This window comes from Heliangelus exortis, chromosome 1 (genome assembly GCF_036169615.1).
Source record: "Heliangelus exortis chromosome 1, bHelExo1.hap1, whole genome shotgun sequence".
NCBI lineage: Eukaryota > Metazoa > Chordata > Aves > Apodiformes > Trochilidae > Heliangelus > Heliangelus exortis.
Genome location: NC_092422.1, coordinates 117414333 through 117441520, shown reverse-complemented (window position 1 = coordinate 117441520; position 27188 = coordinate 117414333). Strand labels below are relative to the sequence as shown.

Below are 27188 nucleotides of genomic sequence, written 5' to 3'. Positions count from 1 at the left end.
GAGCTTACAAATCCAATGATAGAAACAAAGTTGTAGATAACATCAAAGTCCAAGAAGCTTTGTGTAGGACTCCAATGACATTTTGGTTTGAAAGCCTGCCTTCTACAATATTCACCATCCTCAGAAACAGTGAACTGATAAGAGTCCTCAGAGCCAGTCTTTCTGGACAGTCACAACGCAGCCTGGCTGTGTCGCACTATTTCTATATCCAGTTTCACTGGTACTGCTCCTTGGCTGTTCACCAAGATCACGGGTGACAAGAAGGAAGAAGTACCAATGCCTGACGGCGTCCCGCATGCCAGCAAAATGCCTGCAAAGCCCGCTCAGAAGCCGCTTGTAGAGCAGAGTCCGTCAGGTGGTGGTATTTTGAAATGAAAAGACTGGAAACACAAAATTTAGGAGGTCATTTCCCAAATGACCGGCTCGGCAAACTCACAGGAGGTGTCAAGAGGCGGCAAGCAACGGGACAACCTCTTCAGAGCCTCAGTGAGGAGAGCGACAACAAAGCGGACTCTTGGGTCGCCTCTGCCCGCTTTTGCCTGTCCCGTCCCGGACGAGGAGCCCCTGAAGGGTCCCCCGGCCTCCCCGCCGCCCCACGCTCTACGGGGGGCTACCCCGGCTACTCTAAGCCGGTTACCCCGTGGCCCCTCTCAGGCCCCGGGGGCGGTGAAGGGCGGCGCCGTTTCAGCCACCACCCTCCCCCGCTCCCCCCGTCACCCTCCCCTCGTCCGCAACCTCCGTCACCCCTAGCAACGGGGCAGCCGGCGCCCAACGGCCGGGGGCGGTGCGCGGGGGGGCCCCGGTGGGCCGTTAACAGCCGGGGCGAGGTGCTCGGCGGTCACTGCGGAGCGAGTCCCGCGGTGGCCGGGCTCGTTCGGAATGTCGTTCGGGTCGCGTTGCCCGCTGTGCGCCGGGCCTTGGGTCTCTCCGCGGCTCTTGCCCTGCCTGCACTCGCTGTGTTCGCCCTGCCTGCGGCGGCTCGGGCCGCTAGGGGAGCCGGGACGAGGTGCCTCCCGCAGCGCCCTCTGTCCGGTGTGCGACGCCGAGGTGGTGTTGCCGCCCGGCGGGGTCAGCCAGCTCACTCCCGACTACCTGGCGCTGAATCGCGGCAGCGGAGCGGCGGCGGCGGCGGCGGGGTGCGACCTCTGCGTCGACGGGGCGGCTGCCAGGCGGTGCCTGACCTGCGGGGTTGACCTCTGCCTCTTCTGCTGCCAGGCACACAGGTGAGGGGGCGGAGAGGCCCGGCCAGGACGGGGCCACCTCCTCACCGGGTGCACAGGGGCGGTGTTTTCCTCTCGAGCAAGGCTCTGGGGGTCAGCGTGTGGTTGGGTGCAGCCGGCAGGTACTAAACTCACATATCTTCGTGGTTGTTGAATCCCAGGCGGCTTTTTAGCCTCTCCGTGCGGCGTTCAAGTCAGACAACCTGCTAGTAGTAGGTCGGTCAGCCCTGTTCAGGCGAGACTATGAAGTCCAAAAGCAAGCTACCCTTTTGCCCGTGACACTGCCTGCTTGCTGTTTTGCATCTTGATTTAGCTTTGCTGGCTGAGGAGACTGACAGCGCTTCAATGGATGTGGATGTGGGCAGAATATGAGCGGGGTGAGAGCCTCGTGTGTTGTGCTGTCCTGCTTTGGAAGGCACATCTCCCAAGGGAAAACAGGGAAGTTAAGGTGCCTCTCTCTTGCCTCTTTCCATCTCCAGAAACATGTACTGTTCATATGGGCAAAAACACCCTTAGGTGAAGTGAGAGGACCTCCTGGAGTGAGTGCAGAGGAGGGCAACAAAGGTGATCAGGGGGCTGGAGCACCTCTGTTACGAAGACAGTCTGAGAGACCTGAGGTGGTTCAGCCCAGTGAAGAGGAGGCTCTGAGGAGACCTTACAGCAGCCTTCTAATGCTTGAAGGGGGCCTGCAGGAAAGCTGGAGACGGACTTCTTAGAAGGGCATGGAGTGATAGGACAAGGCATGACAGTTTAAAACTGGAAGAGGGTAGATTTAGGTTATGTATTAGGAAGAAATTCTTGAATGTGAGGGTGGTGAGACACTGGCACAGGTTGTCTGGGGTAGTTGTGGATGCCCAATTCCTGGAAGTGTTCAAGGCCAGGTTGGATGGGGCTTTGAGCAACCTGGTCTGGTGGAAGGTGTCCCTGCCCATGCAGAGGGTTGGAGCTAGATGATCTTTAAGGTCCCTTCCAACCCAAATCATTTTATGATTCTAGAATGTAAGTGTACGGCCTGACACTAGCCAACCTACTTTCATTTATAACTCTGGATGATCAATGTGTGCTTACCTGTTAACTGTTGTGTGCACATCTTGTGTGCATTTTCAGTGTTTCTGTGAGGCTGGAAGCCTACAACAGTAATGCCGTTGTGTCTCAGTGTCCCTGATGTTGCAGGGTGTATTTCTGCTGGAATACAGAAAAACTGAAGAAATGACAGCAGAAGAGAACTTTGTACCTCAGAAAGAATCATGTCAGTAAGGCAGGAAGAAGAGGCAGCTACAACAGAGGTAGGAACTGAAGAGGAGGCAGCCACAGTGGCTAGTGAGAAGTGATAGGAAGTCTGAATGGCTTTCTGAAGCAAGGAGGTGACGGGCAGAGTCAGGAAAATATGCACCAGCATTAGCCAGGGAAGCCTCTTAGCCTGGGTTAATCAACTCAGCCTATTCCTTCCACATTTGCTGCTCCTTTTCACTTGAGTAGCAATTTTTTTTCTCCAGAAAGGACTGAGGCTCATTCCTTGCTGCCCTGCTTCGCTACAGATACTGGTGCTTGTGGTAAAATGGTGTAGACACTTTCCACCTTTCCACTTCGGGCTGTAATTTTCAGCATACCATTGTGATTAGCTAATGCATTGTACTGCGTGCAAGCTGCTGAAGAATGATAAACAGAGACCTTGAACAGCGTCCTGCCATGCTGACAGAAGTAACTATAGATAGTATGAAGCAGTAGAAAATTTGTCCCAATGACCTGTTTCATACCTCATTCACTGATACAATTTTTTCACCCCACTAGCATCTGCAGACTTTCACTCAGTTATGTTGATGGCAGAGCAGAACAAGGGCTAAGGAAGACCCTTTCAAAATTGGCTCTTGGTGTGTAAGGAAGATTTATAAGGATCCAAGTGCCACTGTTGTCTTCTTTGGAATAAGTGTGAGAGGTTTTAGGCTGAGGTCAGGGAAGTGTGAATTTAAAGTGTGTTATGTAAGTAATGCTTTGAAAATGTTCTGGACTCAAGGGAGACTAGTGGGAGGTGAAAGGAGTAGTGTAAGACCCATGCCCTCTCCTGTGATGAGGCTGCTTCGTGTTGCCAGAGCAACTCTATAGAGCTTGATCCTCAGAATATTTCTTTGTTTGTGGCTTGGAGCTCACATTGCAACTGCCATAAGTAATTAGTGTAAGAGACAAGGAAGGAAAGAAGGCTTTTATATCCTGATCAATAACTAGCTCTCAGTGTCCAAAATAGCACAAAATGGACATATTCTAGAGCTACCTTGTCGTGGATGTCTGGTATATAACATGTGCTTTGTGTCCCATCTTTGGTCTCCTCTGAACAGCCTGGCAACCAGAAGGAAATAGACTTTGACTTTCAGAATATTAAATATTTTACCACAGACCTTCTTCAGTCAGTGGCCTGAACAAGATTTTACCCTAAGAGATATTAGAGTTCATTTGCCTCAGTGAATTTGAAGCTGGTGAAAATCACTGGTCTGATGGCTGAGGGGCTTGGCACCTCCAATTCCTTTCCAGAATTGTCAGTGAGCAATTCTGTTTTGAGGCACTTCCTGTCAGCTCTCACTTTGCAGGTCTCATTGCCTTCCTGCTGCTTTTATCACAGCAGCTCAGGGGGTAATTGCAACTATACCACTTGTTTCAGGCTCCATGAAGAGAATGCTGGCAGCCTGGCAGCCCATTCCCTCGTGTATGGGGTCACAGTGGGGCACATGATTTTTGAGTCTTAAAACAGTGCTGACAGCATGCAGGGAGCCTGAGAGCAGCTTCTAACGAGCTGCTTGGAGATGCTGTCCTCTTTTGTGTGGAGCCTTGTTCTCAGGAGACCACAAGTCCCTTCAGGCAGAGTGACCTTTGCTGGAGACAGGAGGGAGCAGCACACACTCTGACATGCAGTCTGCACATACTGGCATTTGCAAGGGGTCTTGGATGCTTACATTTCATATCCAATATGCATGAAGTGACATACGGTTGCTCTCTTCTAGGAGACAGAAGAAGACAGCTTCTCATGCTGTGACAGAGCTGGAGAACACCAAGGATTCCAGCCATGCTGGGAAGCCTCTCTTCTGCCCTTCCCATCCCACCGAGCAACTCAAGCTGTTCTGTGAGCAGTGTGACCAGCCCGTGTGCCGGCATTGCATTGTAGACAGGCACCGGCACCACCGCTGTGATTTCACCAGCAATGTTATCCACAGGCACGGGGATGCCCTGCGGGAGCTGCTGAAAAGCACGCAGCAGCACGTGGGTACCCTGGAGGGTGTGCTGAGCCAGATTGATGACATGGGCAGTGCTGTCCGCAGTCGCACAGAAGCTGTGGCCACAGAGATCTGTCTGTTTGCCAATGGGTATGTGAAAGCGATTGAAGAACACCGGGACCGGCTGCTGAAGCAGCTGCAGGACCTAAAGGTGCAGAAGGAAAACCTGCTGCACTTGCAGAAGGCCCAGCTGCAGCAGCTGTTGCTGGACATGAGGACAGGCGTGGAGTTCACAGAGCACTTGCTGATGAGTGGCTCAGACCTGGAGATCCTCATCACCAAAGGGGTGGTGATGAGCCGGCTGGCAAAGCTGAACAGTGTTGTTTACAACACCCATCCCAGTGCGGATGACAGGATCCAGTTCTCTCCCCAGGAGGGGGCAGGGCAGTGTTGTGGATATGAAGTTTTTGGGGCCATTCTCAATAAAGTGGTTGATCCAGCCAGATGTACCCTGCATGGGGAAGGTAATGGGATGTTGTACAAGAACTGAATGGGAACAAAATGCTCCCTGAAGTCACCTGTTTCTTCTCTGTACCCATGTTCTGTTCAGCTCAAGGCACTGTTGGCTCCCTGCTGTCCAGACATTAATTAGGAGCAGAGGTAGAGCCCTGTTTGCTGAGGACCTATGGGAGCCACACTGGTCAGGAATCCAGAGAACTATTCCCACCCAAATGCATAGAGCATACTGGAGTTGCCCTCTTCAATACCACTGACCTGAGCACCATGGGGCTGAGGTGTGAGGAGAGCAGCCCTTAGGCCACAGCTCACTCAGGGGAATGTCATCTGTAATGGCAGAACAGGATCCTCTCCTGCTGGCCTCAGCTAATCTTCAGCATGAGCCCAGACAGATCCTCTCTATGTCTGAGCGAGTAGGTTCATTCCCCTTGCAGCCTCTGGTGAGACTACCATGGGAATAACTGGCACCAATGGTTTCATGGGTATTTGCTTAACTGAGGACTTGGAGCAGGACCATCAAACAGATAACATTCAGGGCACCCCCCAAAGCACAGGTAACTCTGGTCAGTGAAGGCTGGCAAAGGACAGATGAGACAGACCCAGGGCTCGTTTGTTCCCTTCCATGCCAAACTGTTAGTGCTGAGGTCTCCACGCTGTGTCTCCTCTCTCCTAGTGGCATGGTGCACCTTGAGGCCATGTGGGAAGACACCAGCTGGGCCTAGAGGGTCAGGAGTGAAGACTACCCTGTTCCATACAGACCTCCAGGCTAAGCCTGCCCAGCATCTCTCAGTACCTGTAGCTATCCATTCTCTCTGATCCCCGCTCATATATTTACCTTTCCCTGTGAGTGGAAGGAGTTATACACCCCAGCAACAAATTCCTGGACATGTTCTTATGGGACTGCGACAGTGAAGAATAGGTGGGAGGTGGCAGTCATGGCAGGTGTGAATCCTTTCTGGTCTTGTTTCTCTGTCTTGCAGATCTCCACAGTGCCTGTCAGAACCAGCTGACTGGCTTTACCCTGCTCTTCAATGATACCAGAGGGGAGCGGATGAGGCAAGGAGGAGAGGCTGTGCAGGTCACCATCACACACAAGGAGAAGGTGGACTGGTAGGTATTTTACCCACAAACTCCCTGATCACTGGGTTTGCCTTTCTGCCTTCCTTAACCTGTCTGCCTCTTTGCTTGGGCAGATGGTAGGACATGCTTCAGTACATGGATGAGAATTTGCAGTGGAAAAATACTTCTCTTTCCGCTGCTATGGCAGTGCTTTCTACTGGTTGCATTTGGCTGTGTCGAGTTTGACAATGTTTGTTCAGATTTGTATTGAATCTTTGAGTGATTCGGGGCTTCTTAAAGGACTCAGCTCTCAGTGAGTGTTAGACACAGTCAGAGTGAGCTATCATTCCTTCCCACCCCTACCACTAGCCAGCCAGGGCTCCTCTTGTTAACAATTAAGGAGCATAAAACATTGCAACCCCAGAACAACTGTCAGGACGCAGAGAGTCCAAGCCCAAGGGCCTCTGACAGCTGTTGGAAGTGGTTCGTGGTCTAAAGAAAGAATCTGTGTTGGGACTTCATTGTCCTTTCTTCTGTAGTTGCAAGTGTTCAGTGCTTTCACAGATTTGGAAGTTTTCTAGCAAAAGCAGGGAAGACTGCACTTGAACTCATAAATGTTTCCACAGTGAAAAGGATCAACCAGAAAAAAATATTTTCTGTTTCCAGGCCGTGCTTGTTACTATAAAGTCAGCCACAAATGCCGAACCAAATAACAATCTGTTCTTAAGAAAAACATCTATGCTGTTTTACAGTACCTACAACATATCCAGAGGAAGATGCCAGCATACCTGGTTCCAGGAATGCTGTTGGTGGGATGATCTACTGGGAAAAAGGGACAGGATGCTCAAACTCCTTCCCATGAGGGAGTGTTGACAAGGTGCACAGTAGCAGTGGTGGCTGTACAGGTCTTTGTCAATAGAACATCATTGTTCAATAATATTGTTGCAATACACCTTTATATACCTATATATAGGTGAACACAGAGTGTAGGAAGGTATGCACACCAGGGTTTTGTGGCTTTTTGCTTGGTGGGGTAGAGGTCGCTGTGGCCACATTAACTTGGTTTCTTGGGGTTTTTTTGTGTGTATGGTGTTGCTACATTCATGTCTGAAAGCCTCCTGACTTTGGGTTGAGACACAGCAGCTACAGAAGAGCATGAAGTATCACCACATGGGTCATAGCAGGAAATGCTGTAGGCAGCTGTACTGATGTGAAGTGGTAGGGGGTAAGGAATGCAGCCTGCAGATCTGGAAGATTATAAACTGTCATGTCTTGGGACACAAAATAATTAGTGGGGATTAGGAAGAACATCTTCCTCTATGCAGAGCTGCTTGATAATTGTATGTGGAAAGCTCTATCCATCTGTCTGTGTGCCAACTGATCAGTCCCTGAGTAACCAGCTGGTGCTTTCTCCCTGGCAATCTGTTTAGCCAGCAAGCTTCACTTTGGAGAGTTTGCCAGCAGGCACCTAGAACTCTTCAGAGCATTAAAGAGAAGAGTTGAGGTCAATGTGGATGGGATAGTGGTTGAAGTGATTCAAACATATACCATTTATGTCCTGTCTTATTCATGGTCTCTTCTGGAGGTAACTGCTCTCTGAAGCTGAAAATTTACCCCAGTTCTGAGGCTTCTCATCTCCAATTCTGAGGGCTCTCATCTGATGGGGTAATTTGACCTGCAAGTGTGCTGTCTGTCATCTTCTGCTCTTTCAGCGCTCAGGGTTGCTACAAATCCTTGCAGAGCAGCTGAGCTTTGTGTGACTTCCTTTCTATGGTTATTGCAGCTTCCAGTAGCAGATCTCTGTGAAAGCTACTTGAGTCTTGAATATTGCTCATGCATCCTGTTCAGCTTACTTGAGACTTGAGACCTGCAGCTGCTGAACAAGATGAGGATAAGGAACTGAGACAAATCTAGGCCAAACAGTGGTTCATATGTAGAGAATTTTTCTGCCAGTCACTGACCACTTGTACTTCTCTCTCTGTAGTTCAGTCAAGCCAACAGTGTGTGATAATGGTGATGGGACCTACCATATTTCCTACAGCCCTGAGGAGCCAGGCTTGTATGCTGTCTGTGTCTATGTGAAAGGGCAGCATGTAAAGGTAGCATTTCTTCTTCAATGCTTCTTTTTCACCTTCTTTTTACCTAAGTATTTGTTTCAAGACTTTCTAAGGATTGCCTCTACTACTTAGCAGTTTAAGACTGGGCTTGGTGACCTGTAACTGAACAAGGTCATCCAGTCATTTTTTGAAAATGCATACACAGCATCTGACAGCACCTACTGCAACAGCCTCTCAGCTTGCTTGTCCTCTGCAGGGCTCTCCATTCACTCTGATGGTGAAAAGCAAGTTCCACAAGCACCAGGGTGTGTTTCACTGCTGTGCGTTCTGCTCAAGTGGAGGGCAGAAAGCTGCTCACTGTGCCTGTGGGGGGACCATGCCAGGTAAGTGCTCAGCTTCCCCACACTGGTGTCAGGAAGGTTTGTTGCATTCAGTCCTCCCTAGTGTAGATAGGTGTGAGTATATACTCCAGCATAAATCCTGACTTGCACATGCACCAGACCATTGTGTACATATCTCCCAGCAAGATGGGACTGCAGCAGTGAAAAACGCAGCAGGACATGCTTAAAGAGTCTTTTTAGCACACCCTGTAGACAGAGACCTGAGCCAGCTCTGCAGGAGATGGGGCAGGGCAGTTCAGTCTTTCAGCCCTTCTGAGGCCAAGCAGTGCTGTGACTATGCTGTTCCTGTTCCAGTGATGGCATGCTGGGAGCTTGCAGGCTATGTTACACACACAGTACCCAGTGCCATCCTATTAAAAAGCCCCTCTCCTCATTTAGGATTAGAGTTCAAGTTCTTTGTTTATCCCAACCAGCCTCCTTGTCCTTGACCTGTATGTGTCACTGTGGGTTTTACATATTTTAGTACTGAACCAGGCCCTACCTTCTGTGCTGGATCTGCATCTAGCTCTGGCCATAGCCACAAGTGGCTGTCATAGGGTTCTGCAGGTCTGTGCCTTGCATTATTTAACAGGCAAAGGGGCAGAAACCTTCAGCAATTGGAACAGGGGGGTTCCCCTCTGTTGTTTTCTTTAAGGAGCTCTGGTAATTTTAGCCTCAATTATGCTGTGCTGTCATCAGCACGACTCCCCATCCTAGAGAAGTCCTGGGGTTGAAGAACTTTCTGAAAGCCTCTGATAGAGTGGGGTTTTCTGTCCCCCTTTTGGTTGCCTCTTCTCTTGCAGGTGGGTACCAAGGCTGTGGACATGGACACAAAGGTCACCCTGGCAGCCCCCACTGGTCATGCTGTGGACAAGTGAAAGAGAGCTCAGAGTGCTTGGGAGGGCCACCCTCTGACACCTCACAGAGAAGTTTGCTCAGGACAGTGGCACTCTGAGCAGCCAGGGGAGCCTCTGTGAGCACTGCTGCTGACTGCTGCATGAAGACAAACCACAAGCATCCCTGTGATTACTGCATGGCCCTGCTGCCAGGATGACACTGTGATGGGTGTAAACTGAGAAAGAGGGATGAGAGAATAAATTGTGCCTTATTTTCCAATCAAGGGTGCATATGCAAAGTTATTTTGTACCTGAACAGGAGCAAACACTGAGAAATAGTAATGGTGCCTACACTTCGAAGGACTCGAGGCCTTTGGGGTCAGGCTCTAAGGGGAAACTCAATCTGAGCAGTTACCTCATGGAAGGGTCAAGATGTGTCTCATTCTGCAGAATCAACAGTTTCTGGTGTCCTTCTTGAAGAGGCCAAAGCTCCTTGTTGGGGCACATTCCAAAGGGTTTTGGTGTTTGTGCCTTGGAAGGGCTCGGCACCCTGAAGATGGCTTCTGCATCTCCCTGTTAGATATGTGGTGCATAGAGCACATTCACACTCCTGGGAGCTGCTGTTGTGTTTGCAGCTCCTGCATTTTCTCCAAGTCAGTTGTAGTCTCACTACCTCCTCGCTGCGGGGTAGGAGCAAGGTGGGTTAGTAACACAACTGAAAGAAACCCAAGGAAAAGCTATCCTGCTGATGGGAGCAGGAATTAGTGTTATTCCCCCATCTGTGTGTTCTCCATGGAGATGATGTGGGTGATGTGGGAGCCAGGATTGTACCCAGCTCACTGAGGAAAGATCTGGGGACAGTTTGAACATCAGTAGGAGTCACAGGGGCAAGTTTGTAGGTGTCTGTCCTGAACTGGGGCAGCTAGGCAAGAGCAACAGAAGGAACTGGAATACAGCTAAACTGGATTTGACTTGTGCAAGGGTCTGGTTTTGGAAGATCTTGTCCCATTTTCCACAGAGGAAGAGAGGTGCATCTCGTAGGCTTGTACACATACTGCCAACCTGTCACTGGGGAAATGACATCTGTGACGAGGAGGAATAGGCACTTTCCTAGAAGGACAACTGCTAACCTGCCAATTGCTGCTTGCCATTTTCCTGGGTGCAGCAGACACCCTGGATACCTTCTGAACAAAACACATTTGTGTCATTGAGATGGGGAGTGCTACTGCCCTGAGCATAACCTTGTGAGTGGGTATATATTGCTAGGGGCTCCTAATACTGCCTGGGGAGCTGGGGACAAAGATCTGACTTTTGGTCACTTGGGGACAGGAATGCTGCTCCAGTGTCAACAGTAGGGACTGGCTTGTAAATAGGAGAAGCCTGTGCTGTCTGTTTGCTTGCTCAGGCCTTGACGACTCATTTATTGTTCTTTCCTTTTACAAAGCCAGTTTTGGAACCTCTTCCTCCCAGCAAAAGAATCAGATATCCTTATGCAAATGCTGTTTATACCTTTCCATTAATCGTCCAGAAAGGGTTGTCAAACAAACAGGGGAAGGTTAAGCTGTTTAAATCTCCAAGTTAGGCAATTTAAGTCTCCTAGTTGCTGACTCTGAAATTTCAAAGTGAAAGTTTATCAGTTAACCTTTAATGGAGCAAGCAGTAACTTATTCTTGCCCTTGCTGTGTGCAAAGTCAGTGCTTAGCACACAACATGATGTAAACCAAAATGCTTATTTTCTGTGTCTGATTCTTTTTCCCCACCTCCCACATGTGCACTGTTTATTTCTTGGAGCTTCCATGCTGTGTTGCAGAGGGAACACATAAGGTCAGCACTACCTTCTAGGTGTGTAATTTCTATCTAAAAATACCTTACTCCTCTCAGACAGAGGAATGTGTTTTCTCTTTGTGCTAGACATCTCTTACACACCCTGTCGCTGACATTTCCCAAGAAGTATTTGTGAGAACTACACCAGTGAGCTCATAAACCCTACAAGGAACTGCACTCAGTTTGGGCTGAGTTCTATTTTTGACATCTGGAGAGCAGTTTTCAGACAGCATGGGGTACTAATCCTGCAAGGGTTAGGCCCTTGTATCAATTTTTGTTTGTTTGTTTGTTTGGGTTTTCGGTATACTTGAAGGCTCAATCAGTCCCAGGGATTATCAAGTTTTATAAAGAGCAGACTACTGCTGTTTTAGGCAAAGAGGACTGTGCATGAAGATCTTGAAGAATCATATGCAGAAAAGATGCTGATCTTAGTACTTTGGGTGTATGTTTGTGTACTGTTAGGTGAAAGTGCCCGCTCATTATCTGAAAGCAGAATTTACCCTCAGTGTTCATTAACCAAATGATTTTCTGATCCTACTGTTCTGCTGGAGTCTCACACTGATCCCCAAGAGCCATTCCCAGGAATAGCTTCCAGTGGTCTGTTGTAAACAGCCTCAGGCAGGCGATGAAATGGGAATTGGATCTTGCTAATGGATTCAAAAGAGCTGGGCAGACCATGTACTCACAGATCTTTGATTTCTTTGGGAAATACTCTGAATGCCTCTTGTTCTTCACAGCACAGGCATATGGAGAGGGACAGGCACCAGCATGAGATCTGCTCAGTAATTAATGGACTGTTGCTCTGGCCCAATCCTACTGGGGCTGTGCCTGAGACACAGAACTGTATTTCTGAAATGGAAATAACCTGATTATTGACTGTGTTAAGGTGTGCCGTGGCTACAGCTTGGAGCCAACTGGTGGTGAAAGGGGACACATCTTTTGTCCACTGCACCAAAACCAGATGTAAAACAGGTGTCAACAGGATAATTCTTATTGCACATTTCCTACCACACCACAATGGCTTAGTTACTCTTATCTGCTAGTGATGCTCTGCTAAATGACAGCGGTTTTAGTGATCAGTAGAACACCACAAAATAAGTCAGGTTTCTTTTTCTCATCTTAAAAAGTGCTAATCCATGTGAAAGCACGGAGAAGTGAAAACCATAAAAAGTCTGCTTTATGAATTTAAACCACTGGAACAACCAAGTGCAATGTGATTTTCAGTCACATAAAAGGCTTCCACTCCTTGGTTTTGTTCAGAGGCCAGGGGGTGAAGGTTGAACTTTCAGCAATAGCCAAGACTGGAGAGTTAGAAGTAGGTCCTGTTCACACCTCTGCCATAGACCTTGCACAGGGTGTTCAGGTGGCTCCTCTGCATGGAGAGTGATTAGGCTCACAGCCAAGCACTCACACTGAAGTAGCACACGAAAAGCTGAGTAAACCCAAAGCCTCTTTAAAGGAGCAGGTCCCACCCTGGCTCCTCTGTCCTTGCTGCAGGCCATGCAGTCCTGCCTCACCAGAAGCATCACTGGGTATGATAGTCCTCTGACTGCATGGGGAACCAATTCAACACCCTAATCCAGCAGAAAATAATTTGCTTTCCAATTTTACTTTGATTCCTAACAGATAACCAGGCTAAGTGGAGGTTCAGAACTATGCCTTCAGCAGCGCAGGGTAGTGGGGCATGGGAGGAATTTCAACACAGGCTTCATGTAGCTACATGTAGCTTCATAGTGGCATGAGGAGGCTGGAAGTGGTGAGTCCTGGTTGCTATATTCCTTGTAATACAGTTTGATGGTAAGAGCCACAGCCCATTCGAGGTCTCTCTCTTCAGTCTAGAAAAGTCTGTTATGTGCCATGCACCACATCTGACTACTCTCATCCCTTGTAGAGGTGAACAGGCTCTTTTGGAGTTGCAGTGTGGTAATAAAGACTAAGAGCTTCAGAAATCTTGCACATACACATTTAGAAGGCTACTGTGCACCTCAGGGCACCGTAAGCACTTCTGACTCCTACTCAGCCTTTGCAGGTAATTTGGTCATCACTGACCAGTTTTGATTTGAACCTCTTATTGTGGTAGAGAAAGTAATTTGTTTTTGCTTATGTGCTGGACCATTCCCAGTTCCTCTGGGCATCAGCTCTGCATGGAAAGCTGTTCTCTGTGTAGTCATCCAAACTTTATGCAGATCGCTATGAACTGACAAAAATTCCCCTCTCCCCATCCTATCTGGAACTCATCCCAGACATAGATGTTAGGATACACAGGTTTCCCTTCAGAAAACTGGACATGATGGTGCAAGCTGCCTTCCCTTTTCTGTTCTTTCACATTCCCTCTGCCCTCCTCAGCATCTCATGCCCAAGAACTACTTGTCCTGCTCCCAGCCTCCAGTAGGACCAAGTACAGAGGGAAAGGTTTGCAGGATTTATTTTCTTTACGTGCTCTGATGTCCAACATGTTGTCAGATCTGAGATCAGCAGGAGATGGCCTTCAGGAGCAGAAGCAGTTTGGTCTGGAGGAGTTCAGAGGAAGAGGCTACTTCCAAAACTATGTGGTTCTAACAGCACTGCTAGCCTGGAGGAGCCTCTTAGCACAGCACAGAGAGGCACCAGAATATTTGCAGGGCAAATGGGCCTGAGAAGGGGTCCTGCAGGTAGGACTTCTCTGCCCACTGCCAAGAACATGGTTGGATATTTTAGCAAGGAGCCCTGAGCTAGCCCTGGATATAACATAAGCCACCAGTGATGGGTGAGCTATGGATCTACATTGATGGCTGCTCCACACAGATCCCAGGATTAACTGGCTACCCAGCCATGATATGTGTTATGCTTTGTTTTACATCAGACATGTTTCTTTAATGGTTGATGTAGGAGGTACCTTCTATTGCCCCAGTGACTAAGCAGGCCTCTCTGCTTTTGGCTGGCCTTATGGGGGGCACATGAGAAACTCATTTCTTCCTCATTCCTGAGAGTTCAATGCTTGGGCTCACCACTCCTTAGCTGAGGTCAATTATTTAAGCACGGCAGCCTGGGAGAATATACCATGCAAAGAACAGGAGCTGTGCTGAACAGTGTGGGCTTGTCTTCATAGGTGCTGCAACCATGGCATCCCAAGGCCAGGCCATGTTTTGGAGGTATGGTATTAACTGCATCTGCTATGGGAGAGAGGAGGGAGGGAATTGTGTTTTCCAGACTCCTCATCTGTATCATTGCGCTACCAGGAGCCTTCAAGACACCAATCCTTTGCATCTTTACTCTGTACTGCACTCACCCAAGCTACTTAAATACAGGTACAGCTTCTTTTATGCAATCAGAAAAATCATGTAACTGTCAGACACCTATCGACTGCAGTCAGGATGGAGATGTGTGTCCTAGAAACTCTGTGCTGCTGGAATATGCCATCTCAGGCTTGAATGCTGTTGTAGGTCAGGGTATTGAGAAAGGCTCCATGTTCCTGCCGTTGTAGGGTATTAATGGCTTGAGGGAGTCTCCACATTCCTGCTGCTGATCCTCAGGCAGTCACTTAGATCTCCATCATGTTTGTGGGTTGTGGAGAGTAAGGCAGAAGCTGTCCTAGAGCAAGTTTCCTTGCTTTGTGGGCCAGGAATAAGAGCTGGGAAGGTGTGCAAACTTAAACCATGCCTCTCATTTCAATTAACCTCTTTCCTTTGGAGATATTGACCAAGTTCTGGTGGGTTACATTCAGAAAAAACAGTGTTGTGGGAAAGGCCATAAATATAGCTATTACATATCCTTAACTCCTGATAATAACCCCCACCAGACTGCTAAATAAGTTGGCAAACTTGCTTCAGCCTTCAATGAACTGGGCTTGCATCTAGACCTGACTACTTGAACAGAGACACCAAAAAAGTGGCCTCTCTTCATCCCTATTGTCAGCTCTTCCAAGCTGGATAGAGGCAGAAGCTCCAGTGAGGTGTGTAAGACAACCCTGCTTGTGTTTATTCTGTTAAAAAAAGGTTTCATCTGTTGTAAGTATCTGTCCCACCTGAGCTGAACAGCAATGGGAAGAAGGACAGTCCACACATGAATGGAAGAGACAGACATGAGCAGTGCTACAGCTTTCTCACATGGGCATCAGTGAAGTGCTAAACAGTAATATTATCTGTACCTTTATACTGACAAAAAGGAGATCACTAGTAGACATAACATAACATGTGTAAATATCCACTGACATCATATTCCTTATGCTCTTCATTCGCTGGATTGTGTGCAGTAACCAGCTCTGTTATTCTCCAGAGGCAGACCAGCTGGCTTTTGTCAGAAAATAACTGCAATAACTGTGATGGGTGTGAAAAAATGAATGCCTGCCCCTTGCTGGTCTGAGAGGCATCCTCTGGCTCTGACAGTGCCTCTGCCTGCCCCAGGAACCTGCACGTAGCCAGACAGTAGCAGGTTACTGGAAGCAGAAGGATTCTTCAAAGCTGTTGGCCTCTTCACTCTAATTTATTATTGCAGAAATAGCCCAGAGAGAGACATGAATTTTCCAGGAAGCTTCAAAGGAGCAGTGGGAGGTATCTATTGATTTCATGGAAAAAAAAACCAACCAAAATAAACAAACCACAGGATGAAAAACTCAAAAAATAAAACTGATGGACTGAGCTCTACAATAAAACTGAGCTCTACAATCACTAACTTCTCATTGGAATGTACAGCTTTTCATTTTGGATTACTCTTACCTTGCTATTTCTTTTCCACAGTAGGAAGGCAGGGAATATCCAGTCTCTTAATCTTCCAGATTTCTTGATCTTTCCTGAGAGAAAGCTTGATCTGCATAGAGCTAGAGATCAAGCCTCTGCAGCCTGACATGGTGGAAGTCCCAGCCTCTCTCTGTTCCTGGTCTGTGCTCAGCAGAATTCAGGCTGCCCAGAGCTTCCAATAAAAGCCCACTTGGCTGATCAGGAATGGGACCAGGGAAAAGAGAGTAGGGTGCATGGAGCAGCACACTGCAGGCTGTCAAAAAGATGCCAGAACAGGGCTCCAACTTAAGCAGCCCCCACTGCCCTCATCAGCCTGTTCCCATGCCTCTGAAACACTGGAAGTACAATGGGTGCTGATGCACAGAAAATTGCTTTTTTCTTGAACTGCTGGACTGGGCTGTTGCAAAACACAGCTACTGTCAGCATGCAGGCAGGCTGCCAGCTTCCTCTTGCTCGCCTTGCAACATGATTGACTAAATAATGCTCAGGGGCAAATATTTTTAAGGCCCTTGGATCTCAGGGTTTCTGTGGAGGAAACTACAAGAAGCCTGATTTCCCTTTGTCACAGGCAAGGGGTGTTGAAGTTGGCAATAACATCCATGTACCCCCAGTTGCCACCCCCCCAACCCCCCTAACAAACAAGCAGCTTTTTCTGTCAGCCCAGCTGCTGCTGCCTTGAACCAGGTGGTAAAGCACCTCTCTGGATGCAAAGCAAGCAAGGCTCTGCAGCTACAGGGACAGGTAGTACCAGCAGGGGACAAAAGCATTGGTGCTGGGCCATTTGTGCTCATTCATGTTTGTGAGAGAGCTAGGGGTGGTTTTGCCTGGCACAAGGCTGGGGCAGATGTGGTCATCAGGCCAGAGGGTCCTTTCAGAAGCAAGTGTGGTGGCACTTGAAGTGTTCAGGGACTCCACAGGAGGCTTTAAGGCTGCTCGTACACTGCCATCCATCCCCTGCCATTTATTGGTGAAACGCTCCATAACATGCAGACAGCATCCCTTGGCTCCCAGCATTTTCTCCCCTGCCCATTTTCTAGAAGGAGGATCTTAATCTAGAGGTATGAGGGTGAATTACAGTCAAAAAGGTGCTGTGGTATGGCTGCCACTTGCTCCAGGCATGTCTGCTGTGGGTCTAATCCCATTCTTCCCAGGCTGAGGCTCATCACAGCAACCTTGGCTGAGTTTATAGCAACTATCTTGCTCTGCCATCAGCTCCTTAGAAATTGGTGAAGCTCCTCAAGTGTGTAAATATTCAGCATATGCACAAGGTTCAGTACCTCCTCTGGAATAGGAAAGCACAAGGTTGTCCCACACTCAGCCCAGCTGAGACCCCAAGTGATTGGAGTTGAGCCTCTGGGACATGACAAGTCTCTGCCAGGAGCTGTCATGCTGCAGGATCCACATGGGACAACAAACGAGTTCCCCTTCCCACAGCTCTGATCTTTCCTCCTAAGCACATTGGCATGTGCCGACAGGGCTTCCTTGGACAGCTTTCCACTGGCTTTAAGGATAAGGGTGGAAAGCGGTGGGGATGGGGAGGGGGACAGGGGAAGTAAGGCATCTGCCATGTCTCTGTGGACATTGTCTCTCTGGACTTGAGTAAAGCTTTTGACACTGTCTCTCACAGCATTCTTCTTCAGAAACTTATGGCTTGGATTAATACAGCCTGCATTAGATAAAATATTGTCTGGATGGATGGGCTAAAAGAGTAGTCATGAATGGAACTAAATCTGGCTGGTGACCCATCACAAGTGGTGTCCCTCAGGGTTCAGTGCTGGGGCCTCTTCTCTTTAATATCTTCATTAATGATTTGGATGAGGGGGTTGAGTGTACCCTCAGTAAATCTGCAGATGACACCAAATTAGGCTGTGTCGATCTGCTGGAGGGTAGGGAAGCCTTACAGAAGGACCCAGACAGGTTGGACCAATGGGCCAAAGTTAATTGTATGAGGTTTCACAAGGCCAAATGCCAGGTCCTGCACTTGGGTCATAACAACCCCATGGTGAGCTACAGACAAAGGGATGGGTGGTTAAAAAGCTGCAAGTTGGAAAGGGACCTGGGGGTATTGGTTGACAGTCAACTAAACAGGAGCCAGCAGTGTGTGCAGGTGGCCAAGAAGGCCAATGGCATCCTGACTTGTGTTAGGAACACTGTGGCCAGCAGGAATAGGGAGGTGATCACCCCTCTGTACTCAGCTCTGGTGAGGCTGCGTCTTGAGTACTGTGTCCAGTTCTGGGCACCTCACTATAGGAGGGACACAGAAGTGCTGGAGAGTGCCCAGAGAAGGGCACTGAGGCTCATGAAAGGGCCTGGAGCACAAGTCCTGTGAGGAGTAGCTGAGGGAGCTGGGGGTGTTTAGTCCAAGAGGAGACCTTATGACTCTCTTCAACTACCTCAAGGGAGGTTGGAGTGAGGAAGGAAACATCCTCTTCTCCTTAGTGTTGTTTGATAGGACCAGAGGAAATGGATGGGAGCTGTGCCAGGGAAGGTTTAGGCTGGATGTTAGGAAACATTTTTTCACTGAGAGGGATGCCAGGCATTAGAATGGCCTGACCAGGACAGTGGTAGAGTCACCATCCCTGGAGGTATTTAAAAAGTGTTTGGACCTAGTCCTTAGGGACACGGTTTAATATGTGATTATGGTGTTGGTCAAAGGCTGGACTGGATGATCTTGATCATTCTGTGATTCTGTATCCCCAAACCAGCCCACAAACAGATCTGTCTCTGTTTCCAGACCCATCATGCCCACTCCCTGGCTTCTCCCATGTTGTCTCCTGGGGTTGTGCTCTGCTCACCTCTCTGAGCAACTGGTCCCTTGCAAGTGCCATAAGAGACTGCCCAGCTCACTTACGCACTCGGGATGCAGGGAGGGAGCATCTTCCACTGGACCCTGCTGCCTCCTTCCAGAAGGAAAGCCTGGTCTCCTCTCCTCCTGCCACATGTTCCTCCAGCTTTGATAATGAGTGATCACCCAAATCATTGCCACTACTGTGGTCATTATGGTAATGCAATTCACCAGTTCACCTTGCTCAAGGTCTGTGACTTACCTGCCTTACCGTCCTTCCTGCTGGTGGCTCAACAGATGGTGTAGGGTGTGAAAGGAGGTGGGCTGCACAATAATCTTGTCTGTTCTTTTTTCCCCAAATAGCATGATTATGGTCATCATCACCCTGGCTGTGGTGATTGCCTTGATCATCGGGTTTGGTGTCTCAGGTATGTGAGTGCTCAGATTTCTTGCTGTTACCAGTGGGATGATGAACTTTTGCCCTCCTACTACCTTCATGTCTCCTCCATCCTGTGCACGGGGTGAGGTGTCATCTTGTGTAGAAGTGCCACCTCTATAACTTTTTGTCTAAGGCTCTCTTTATAGTACTTACTTGCCAGATGGCTGAAGTCTGCACAGGTGGCTTCAGTTCTAGCCTTTCTCAACAAGGTACTGCTCCATGGCATTCAACCAAGAGGAGCTGTGGTCTCCTTGGGGATTGTAAGCTCTTGTAGGTTTTATACACTGCAGAGATTTGCAGACACATGTGCTCAGGGTGGGTTAGAAGACACCAGCACTTGGCACTCAGTGAGGATCCCCCAGGGATCAGTGTTGGGCCCAGTTCTGTTTAATATCTTTATCGATGACTTAGACGAAGGGATTGAGTCCATCATCAGCAAGTTCGCAGATGACACCAAGCTGGGAGGAAGTGTAGACCAACTCGAAGGCAGGAGGGCTCTGCAGAGGGACCTGGACAGACTGGAGAGCTGGGCCGATTCCAACGGGATGAGGTTCAACAAGGCCAAGTGCCGGGTCCTGCACTTTGGCCACAACAACCCCATGCAGCGCTACAGGCTGGGGACAGAGTGGCTGGAGAGCAGCCAGGCAGAAAGGGACCTGGGAGTCTGCATTAACAAGAAACTGAACATGAGCCAGCAGTGTGCCCAGGCGGCCAAGAAGGCCAATGGCATCCTGGCCTGTATCAGAAACAGCGTCACCAGCAGGTCCAGGGAGGTGATTCTTCCCCTGTACTCAGCGCTGGTGAGGCCACACCTCGGGTACTGTGTCCAGTTCTGGGCCCCTCAGTTTAAGAAGGATGTAGAGGTCCTGGAACAGGTCCAAAGGAGGGCAACCAGGCTGGTGAAGGGACTCGAGCACAGGCCCTATGGGGAGAGGCTGAGAGAGCTGGGGCTGTTCAGCCTGAAGAAGAGGAGGCTCAGGGGAGACCTCATTGCTGTCTACAACTACCTGAAAGGAGGCTGTAGCGAGGTGGGAGCTGGACTCTTTTCACAGATGACCTCCAACAAGACAAGAGGACACAGTCTTAAGTTGTGCCAGGGGAGGTTTAGATTAGATATTAGAAAGAATTTCTTCACGGAGAGGGTGATTAGGCTATGGAATGGACTGCCCGGTGAGGTGGTAGATTCTCCGTCCGTGGAGACATTTAAAAAAAGACTGGATGTGGCACTCAGTGCCATGGTCTAGCAACTGCTCCGGTGGGTCAAGGGTTGGACTAGATGATCTCTGAGGTCCCTTCCAACCCGGCTAATTCTATGATTCTATGATTCTATGATTCTATGAAATCTGTGTTGGCTCTTAATTTCTGTGAAAACTTCTCAGAGCGAAGTGGCTCCAGGCTGCACACACATGAGCCCCTGCACTGTGGGGCAGCTCTGTTTTGCTCCAGGAAGTGAGTTCCTAGGTCTATCCTTTTGCAGCAGAAACCAAGGCACTTTTTTTTTGTTTTTATTTATCTGGCATGTTAGCAACTGAAACGTTCAGCTCCATATGCTGCTCCATGGAAAACCAGATGAGTCAAGGGATCAGTAAATGCAGCGTAGCCTGTGCTGCTGGAGATACAGTGTTAGCTGAAATTGCCTTGGGCTCACAGCCATAAACCTACACATACAGAAAGTCCTGTACCTACTGTGCTCTGTCTCCTAGATGGGAGGAGACAGTGGTATTTATTGAGAAGCTGGGCAGCTCTGCCAGGATGGGGCACATTCCCCTGCTCCCTCTCAGACAACATAAATGTGTTGCTTTGGTGGTGGCCCAAATGCAGCCTCCTTGGAGTGTGCTAAGTGAGGATGCTTAGGAAAGAACTGCATGGAAGAGAGGTTCCAGGAAGGAGCTGTTTCTCAAGTTCACCCATTAGGATTCAGCTTGAGAAGCATTCTGTCCCCAGGGAAGGGAAATGCTGACTTATCTTAAAAGAAATAAAACAACTTGAATTCCAGTAAGGGTCTTATTTCTCTGCCAGCACTACGCCTTGCAGACATATTTATATTGCATAATGGAAGGTCCTGACTGAGAAAAGATGCAAGAATCATGATCTTCTGGCAGCTGCTAAGAGAAAAATCTCTGATACATATAAATAAGTAAGAAAATACCATGTGAATTCTTCTCAAGCAAATTAGAGGAGCTACTTTTTGAAACACTCTGCCTGCTAAAGAAATGCTCTTATGCTTTATCTTGGTATATAGGACATGGTATTTGTCCTGTGCTGGCAGCTGCTACTGGTGGCCTTGCAACGTGCTGGTTCAGCCTCGGAGTTGGTGCACAACAGCTTCAGGGTGACTTTGCCTTCCTCCGTGCTCACCAGCTCACATTCCTAATGCTTTATCCTCACAGGAAATCGCTCCATCAGCGTGACAGCACTGACGTCTACAGGGAACATTGGCCAGGGGGGAATCCTGGGCTGCACTTTTGAGCCTGACATCCAGCTGGGCAGCATAGAGATCCGGTGGACCAAGGAAGGAGTAGCCGGGCTGGTTCATGAGTTTAAAAGTGGAAATGACCACCTGCAAGACCAAGACCCGATGTTTCGGGGCCGCACAGCCATGTTTGCAGAGCAGGTGATGGGTGGCAACGCATCCCTGGAGCTGAGGGACGTGCAGCTCTCCGACGCTGGCACCTACCAGTGCTCTGTCACCACGGCCAGAGGGAGCGGGGTGGCTGTGCTGTGGTACAGGACTGGAGGTGAGGGGTACAAGGAAGGAAATCCTGCTGCAAATCACAGGTTGACACGGTTTGGTCAGATGAAACTTGCAGTACACTGATGCTTGAGGCTGTCTCAGCAGTGCCTGTTCCACCAGCAGCCAAAGTCAAGCCCTGCACCCCTGAATAGGACTGCAATTGTTTTGGGTTTTTCCAGAGGTGTTTATGGCCTTACCTGCTAATCACCTTACCACGTTCTTGTTCCAGAAACATGATTAATGCTCTCAGTTTTCTTTTTTCTCCTATTTACCATGTGTAGCCTACCAAATACTTAACTGACTTTGAAGAGCCCTTAAGAATGCAAGTAGCTAAACGATCGTCAAAAGATTCAGATTTTATACCTGTTAAAGACAAAATGATAGCTTTTTCTTTCTAGATTAAGACATACCTCCAGCCAGAAATGCTGCACAGTAAAAATTACAGCCTACTTCATACCTTTTTTCTGTTATTCTAATATATTCAGGCCTTCCACATTTGCTACAGTTCATTGTTCACCTTGTTATGAGTTAACCACAAGACATGCACAGACACAGATGAATTTTCACTCGTGGGTGCTTAATTCTTCTGAACCCTCCGGGCTTGGCCACCATGTTCACCCCTGGCACAAAGCAATATGCCACTCAGCAGCTTTTCACTCATTTGTGTCACCTCTGAATCTTTCTAATTAAACTGTGGTGAGTTACACTGAGCATATGATTTGGATGACGTGAGTCTGCAAAGTTGGGTAATCTCAGTGTTTCTCTGGCTGGCTTTTGCTGGCATCCCTGAGGTCCCAGCATATCCCATGATCCCAACAGCTCAGGTTGGGATAGGAAAAACTGTCAGACCTCTGCAATTCAAAGCAATGCAGTTTTAGGATGGGTGATGGCTTGTGTGGTGAGGCCTGCCATACCAGCAGCACAGGGGGGTTCCTCTGTACTTCAAGGCTGTCATGGCAGGACAGCAGTAACATAGAGAAAGGGAGGCTGAAGGAGATCTTACCACTCTCTACAGCCACCTGAAAGGAAGATGTAAAGAGGTGGGGATTGCTCTGTTCAGTGAAGTTACAAGTGACAGGACAAGAGGTAAAGGTCTCAAGTTGTGCCAGAGGAGGTTTAGATTGGAAGAAATCTCTGCCCTGTTGCTATGCTAAGCACTTTACCAAGCGGTGCTAAATAAAGAAATGATACTGGGCTTATAGGCTCCTTACCTTGGGTGACAAGAATGCAAGAACTGTCTGGGACTGCAGTAGGTAGCAGCAAAGCCAGAAGGCTCTGGTTTTTATCTGAGGCTGCTTAAGTCTTGTGAGGACTTTGTCTTCTACCTCTCCTTGAAACATTGGGAATCTGCTTGCTTTTGTGTTTCTTGATTTAAAATTTAAAGTAATACACACAAAAAAAGCATTAGAGAGAACACGTGAAATGCTGCATTAGGCTTTATTTCTATTGAAACTTTGTGAATCCTACTGTCCTAAAAAACTGGTTTATTTTCACATATATGTACATTGGAAATAGGATAAATATAGAGACCAAGGGTAACAAAGTTCTATTTGAGATGGTCTTGGCTATAAAACACAGCTGACTTGGCAACAGGCTTTAAAAGTTCCAATTAATCCAGAGATATTGGCATAACTCACAGCTCAGGCCACACCTTAGTATGTTCTCAGCTCCAGCAGCTACAGATGGAGCTTTTTTGGTTGCAGCCCTATTTAGCATGAGTGGTACATCATGAGGCAGTAGATGTTAGGCTTCTTTTGCAGTCAGGGGAGAGGGTGAGTGATCTTCTGCTTCCCCCCATGTCTGATAGCAACAATCATTTTTTTGGCATGCCTCTCCCCGCCCAAGGCAGGGGTGAGCAGAGCCATGCTAGCTGTGATTCCTGCCCAGGGAAGCAGGGCACTGTGCAGAAATACAAGGAGTCTCAGGCTGGCCAGGTCCTGGGCTCCGCTAGGGGCTCAGGAAATGTTTGGTTTATGAGCCCAGGACCCAACTTTGTAACTGTTTAACAGAATTAGTTGAAGACACCAAAGTTGTACCATGACCCCAGCAGATCTTGTCAAACTGGACTGCCTTGTTCTAGGAGTCTTTAGATCCCCTGGAGTCACCCCCCCTCCGGCCCAATCTGTATAGACCTCTGTGTTTGGGGTGGCTACACACAGTGCTGCAACACCATGCAGGAAATACCCTAGGAATACAGGGAATGACCAGCAGATACAGTTAGGTGTTTCACACTCAGTTCCTTGACGTTTGCCTTTTTCTGACTCTCTCCCCTTTTTCCTTCCCAAAGCCTTCAGCACTCCCAAGGTCCATATGGAGAGCAGCAGCAGTGGGGACACGTTGCAGTGTGAAGCAGCACGCTGGTTCCCTCAGCCTGCTGTGCACTGGACAGCCTGCAGTGACTCTGGGCAGTACCTACCTCGTGTTGCCAACACCAGCTACGAGCTGAACACTGAAAATATCACTTTGAAAGTGGTTTCCTTTCTGCACAACATCACTGATAATGTCACCTACACCTGCGTGATTGAAAACAACATTGCAAAGGCTACAGGCAACATCAAAGTGACAGGTGAAGTTTACACCACCCAGGGACCACTAGGTGAAGGGGAGAAGAGTTTAAACAGTGAATATGTCTGGGGGCTCCTCCAGCATCCATGTCAGTCAAGGAACAGGCTGAAATCCATGGCTTGCCTAAGCCTTTTTTTTCTCTGCCTGGTATGGAAGGAACGGGTCTGTTTGACTCTTCTATTTCAGATGTTTTTCACAGTAACAACTGCTCCTTTGGCAGAGGGACAGAACTGCCAAGGAATGGGAAGGAAAGACACAGTTCAAAATATAGTCCGAATATTAATTGAAAACAAACCAACCAATTAAAAACCCCAAATTTGCCACTTTCTTTAGCCAGTTCAGTTTATATCCATTTTGTGTGCCAAACCAGCATGTGCTTTTACCTGTTACTAATGTCAGTCTCACTGACTCCAGCCCACCCTCTTTTAAGACCACCTTCTTCATTGGAAAGCAAACTTTACAAAAAGCCCCGATATCTTTTCCTGTTCTACACAAGAAAGTTCAACAGTAAGGGCTTCATGGCAGTGGGTCTCGAGCAAAAAAAAGCAGGGTTTATTCCCTATCCATATGCAGAAAAATGGGGAGGAATCAATATAGATGCTCTTTTTGCATTCTGTGCTGTGTTCCCCATTCTGTCAGCTTCTCACTATTCTTCTGCTACAGATTTCAGCATTATAACGTGGACCAACTTGCAGCTGGTGAGCCTGAATGCAGAGCCTGTGTCCTCCTCCCTTCCAGCCTGTCACTGGATGCTTCTGCTTCCCCTATATCTGCTGTCACTATAAAGCCTCTATAAAACAACCAGAAACACTGCTGGACCTGGAGGTAAGCTCGGAAAGAGAAACCTATAAGCATATAGGCTCAGTATACACAGACCATCTTGCTGGGTTTTGTTAAAGCAGCACATTTATCTCAGGCCTGCCAGAATGGCAAGATATGTCTTTGCCCTTTCCCAATCCCCAGCTTTGGGTGGTACGTGTGACTTTTCCCTTTTACAGGCTCCCCCTGGCTTCTCCCATTACCTTCTGCAACTTGAGGAGATTCTTCTCTTACACTGTTGACTGTCATCTCTTACTCATCCCCTCATTCTCTTTTTTTTTTTTTTCCCCTTCCTCAACCTTTTCTCTGATCCACAAGATAGTCATCTTTCTTGCTGCTCTGCACACTCACTGAACCTCGGCTTACAGCTCATGGCTGCAAGGCAAGGTGAACTTTTTCCTCTCCTTCCCCATGATGCCTGCTGCAGTAGAAGCTTTGCTTGCACTGGCTTTGCTCAGACAACTTCACTGCTCAGTGTAGCATCTTCAGTAAAAAAAAACCTAGTAAAGATACCTTGAAGAGGGCTAGAGGGAGCTGCCAGCCTCAGCAACCCCACCTAGACCCAGAATAAGGGCTGTAGACAGTCAAAGCCCAGGACAACTGCCTTTACTAATTCATCAACTTTGGCTTTGAGTGATAGGTTCTAGAGGTGAAATGGTGATGAAGTGGGGAGCTACAGAAAATCAGCTAAAATGAACATCTCTCTCCTCCCATGCAGAACAGTCACCCAGCTACAATGATGACAGGACACACTTCATGCTTTCCTCCCTCTTGGGGTGAGAACTTTAAGAGCTCCTCCCAGTTCCAGAGCATGCAGTGGCACAAACATGAAGCCAGATGATTTATCACTTGTATTATTATTTCTCAGCCGTGCCAACAATAGCATGTTTTGTTTGGATTCGGAAAGAGAGTGAGGAACATAATAAGAATAGTTGTATAAGTAAAGGAAAAACTCTTGACCACAGGAACAAGATGTGTTCTCTTGCCTGAAGTAACCCAGTGACCAGAACTCTGATTATGGGCAGAAGCTCAAACAGGAAAAGGGTTTCCCACAATACATTTGAGAACTGGTCCTTCAAACTCCAAATTATAAAAGTAAGGCTATCTTAATTCCTTCCAAATGGATTTGATTTGTCTGTCTTGTGAGTCTCTGAATGTACTAATAAAACTGGAAGTAACAGAGCCAGTTCATCTATTCAGTCCTCTCGCAATACTGGGATCAAATTCCCCCTCTGAAAAAGATGTTGTGAATGGCAAAAAAACCTGATGGAAAATAGCCAGCAGGCTTGGAATAAGTGTTACCTCTTCAACCTGCCAAAGGAAAACAGTGCATCCAACAGTCCTGTATGAGGACTGATGATTGTAACGTGAAATGAGAGTAAGAGGTGAATAGCAACTACAGCATCAGGCAGAAAACTAACTAGATAATATGAAAAAGAGACTAGCAAGATATAAATGGCAACTTCAAATTCAGAACTAAACAGTTATTAAACAGATACAACTATAGAGACAAAACTGCCTTTTTTGTTTTTAAAGGAGTCTCTGCTATCTGGCACCTTCTACCACTTCTGCAGCATTGCCTGTTACTATCCATACTACAGGACTACTTTCAATTGCACTTTTAAATCAGACTTTGTTCTCAGCATCTTGCATCACTTACAATCAACATTTCCCTCAGGCTGAGATAGTTTACTTTGGGGGCAGGTTTTTTTTGTTTGTTTTCTTTGGGGAGGATGGGGGTTAAGCTTTAGCAAAATCATTACCTCTTTGCAGAAAGCACCTACAGAAAAAAACCCCAACAGACTGTCACAGCAATATTTGTGCAGACCTTAGCATTAAGCTGTTTTGGCAACCTCTTGGAGGATGGAGTGCTGTAACTTTGTTGAATGGTGGCATCTGTCAGGTCTTGTGCCACTGATGATCTTTGGTCTTAGAAGCCACCAACAGTCCTTGAAAAGGAAGATACTTTATACATGCTCAATAAACCCCCTGCCCAAAGCTTAATAAGAAGTTCAGAGCAAGGAGGAAAGCTGTGT

The 27188-nt window shown here is 48.0% G+C and overlaps 2 protein-coding genes across 6 annotated transcripts; both read left to right on the top strand.

Moving 5' to 3' along the window:
• Positions 1–728: 728 nt before the first annotated feature.
• Positions 729–10997, top strand: TRIM45 (tripartite motif containing 45). Its single transcript, XM_071760757.1, has 6 exons — positions 729–1223; positions 4214–4947; positions 5920–6049; positions 7983–8097; positions 8312–8438; positions 9239–10997. The coding sequence occupies exons 1-6, from the start codon at positions 880–882 to the stop codon at positions 9388–9390; spliced, it is 1602 nt and encodes a 533-aa protein (XP_071616858.1). The 5' UTR covers positions 729–879; the 3' UTR covers positions 9391–10997.
• VTCN1 (V-set domain containing T cell activation inhibitor 1) lies at positions 10432–25645 on the top strand. Of its 5 annotated transcripts, none has more exons than XM_071760820.1 (5): positions 13765–14226; positions 18959–19023; positions 21425–21772; positions 24056–24334; positions 24997–25645. In XM_071760820.1, exons 1-5 carry the CDS (start codon positions 14195–14197, stop codon positions 25116–25118), a joined length of 846 nt encoding a protein of 281 aa, XP_071616921.1. In that variant the 5' UTR covers positions 13765–14194; the 3' UTR covers positions 25119–25645. The 5 variants fall into 5 exon arrangements, with proteins under 5 accessions (XP_071616901.1, XP_071616911.1, XP_071616921.1 ...); XM_071760827.1 differs by having other exon boundaries at positions 24973–25645; XM_071760800.1 differs by lacking the exons at positions 13765–14226; positions 24997–25645 and adding an exon at positions 10432–10515 and having other exon boundaries at positions 24056–24949.
• Positions 25646–27188: the final 1543 nt, after the last annotated feature.

Coding starts and splice junctions, on each gene's coding strand:
- TRIM45 (XM_071760757.1), top strand. CDS start 880: ATGTCGTTCGGGTCGCGTTGCCCGCTGTGCGCCGGGCCTTGGGTCTCT. Junction 1,224..4,213: donor TTCTGCTGCCAGGCACACAG/GTGAGGGGGCGG, acceptor GCTCTCTTCTAG/GAGACAGAAGAAGACAGCTT. Junction 4,948..5,919: donor ATGTACCCTGCATGGGGAAG/GTAATGGGATGT, acceptor TCTGTCTTGCAG/ATCTCCACAGTGCCTGTCAG.
- VTCN1 (XM_071760800.1), top strand. CDS start 10,484: ATGGGGAGTGCTACTGCCCTGAGCATAACCTT. Junction 19,024..21,424: donor CATCGGGTTTGGTGTCTCAG/GTATGTGAGTGC, acceptor TTATCCTCACAG/GAAATCGCTCCATCAGCGTG. Junction 21,773..24,055: donor GCTGTGGTACAGGACTGGAG/GTGAGGGGTACA, acceptor TCCTTCCCAAAG/CCTTCAGCACTCCCAAGGTC.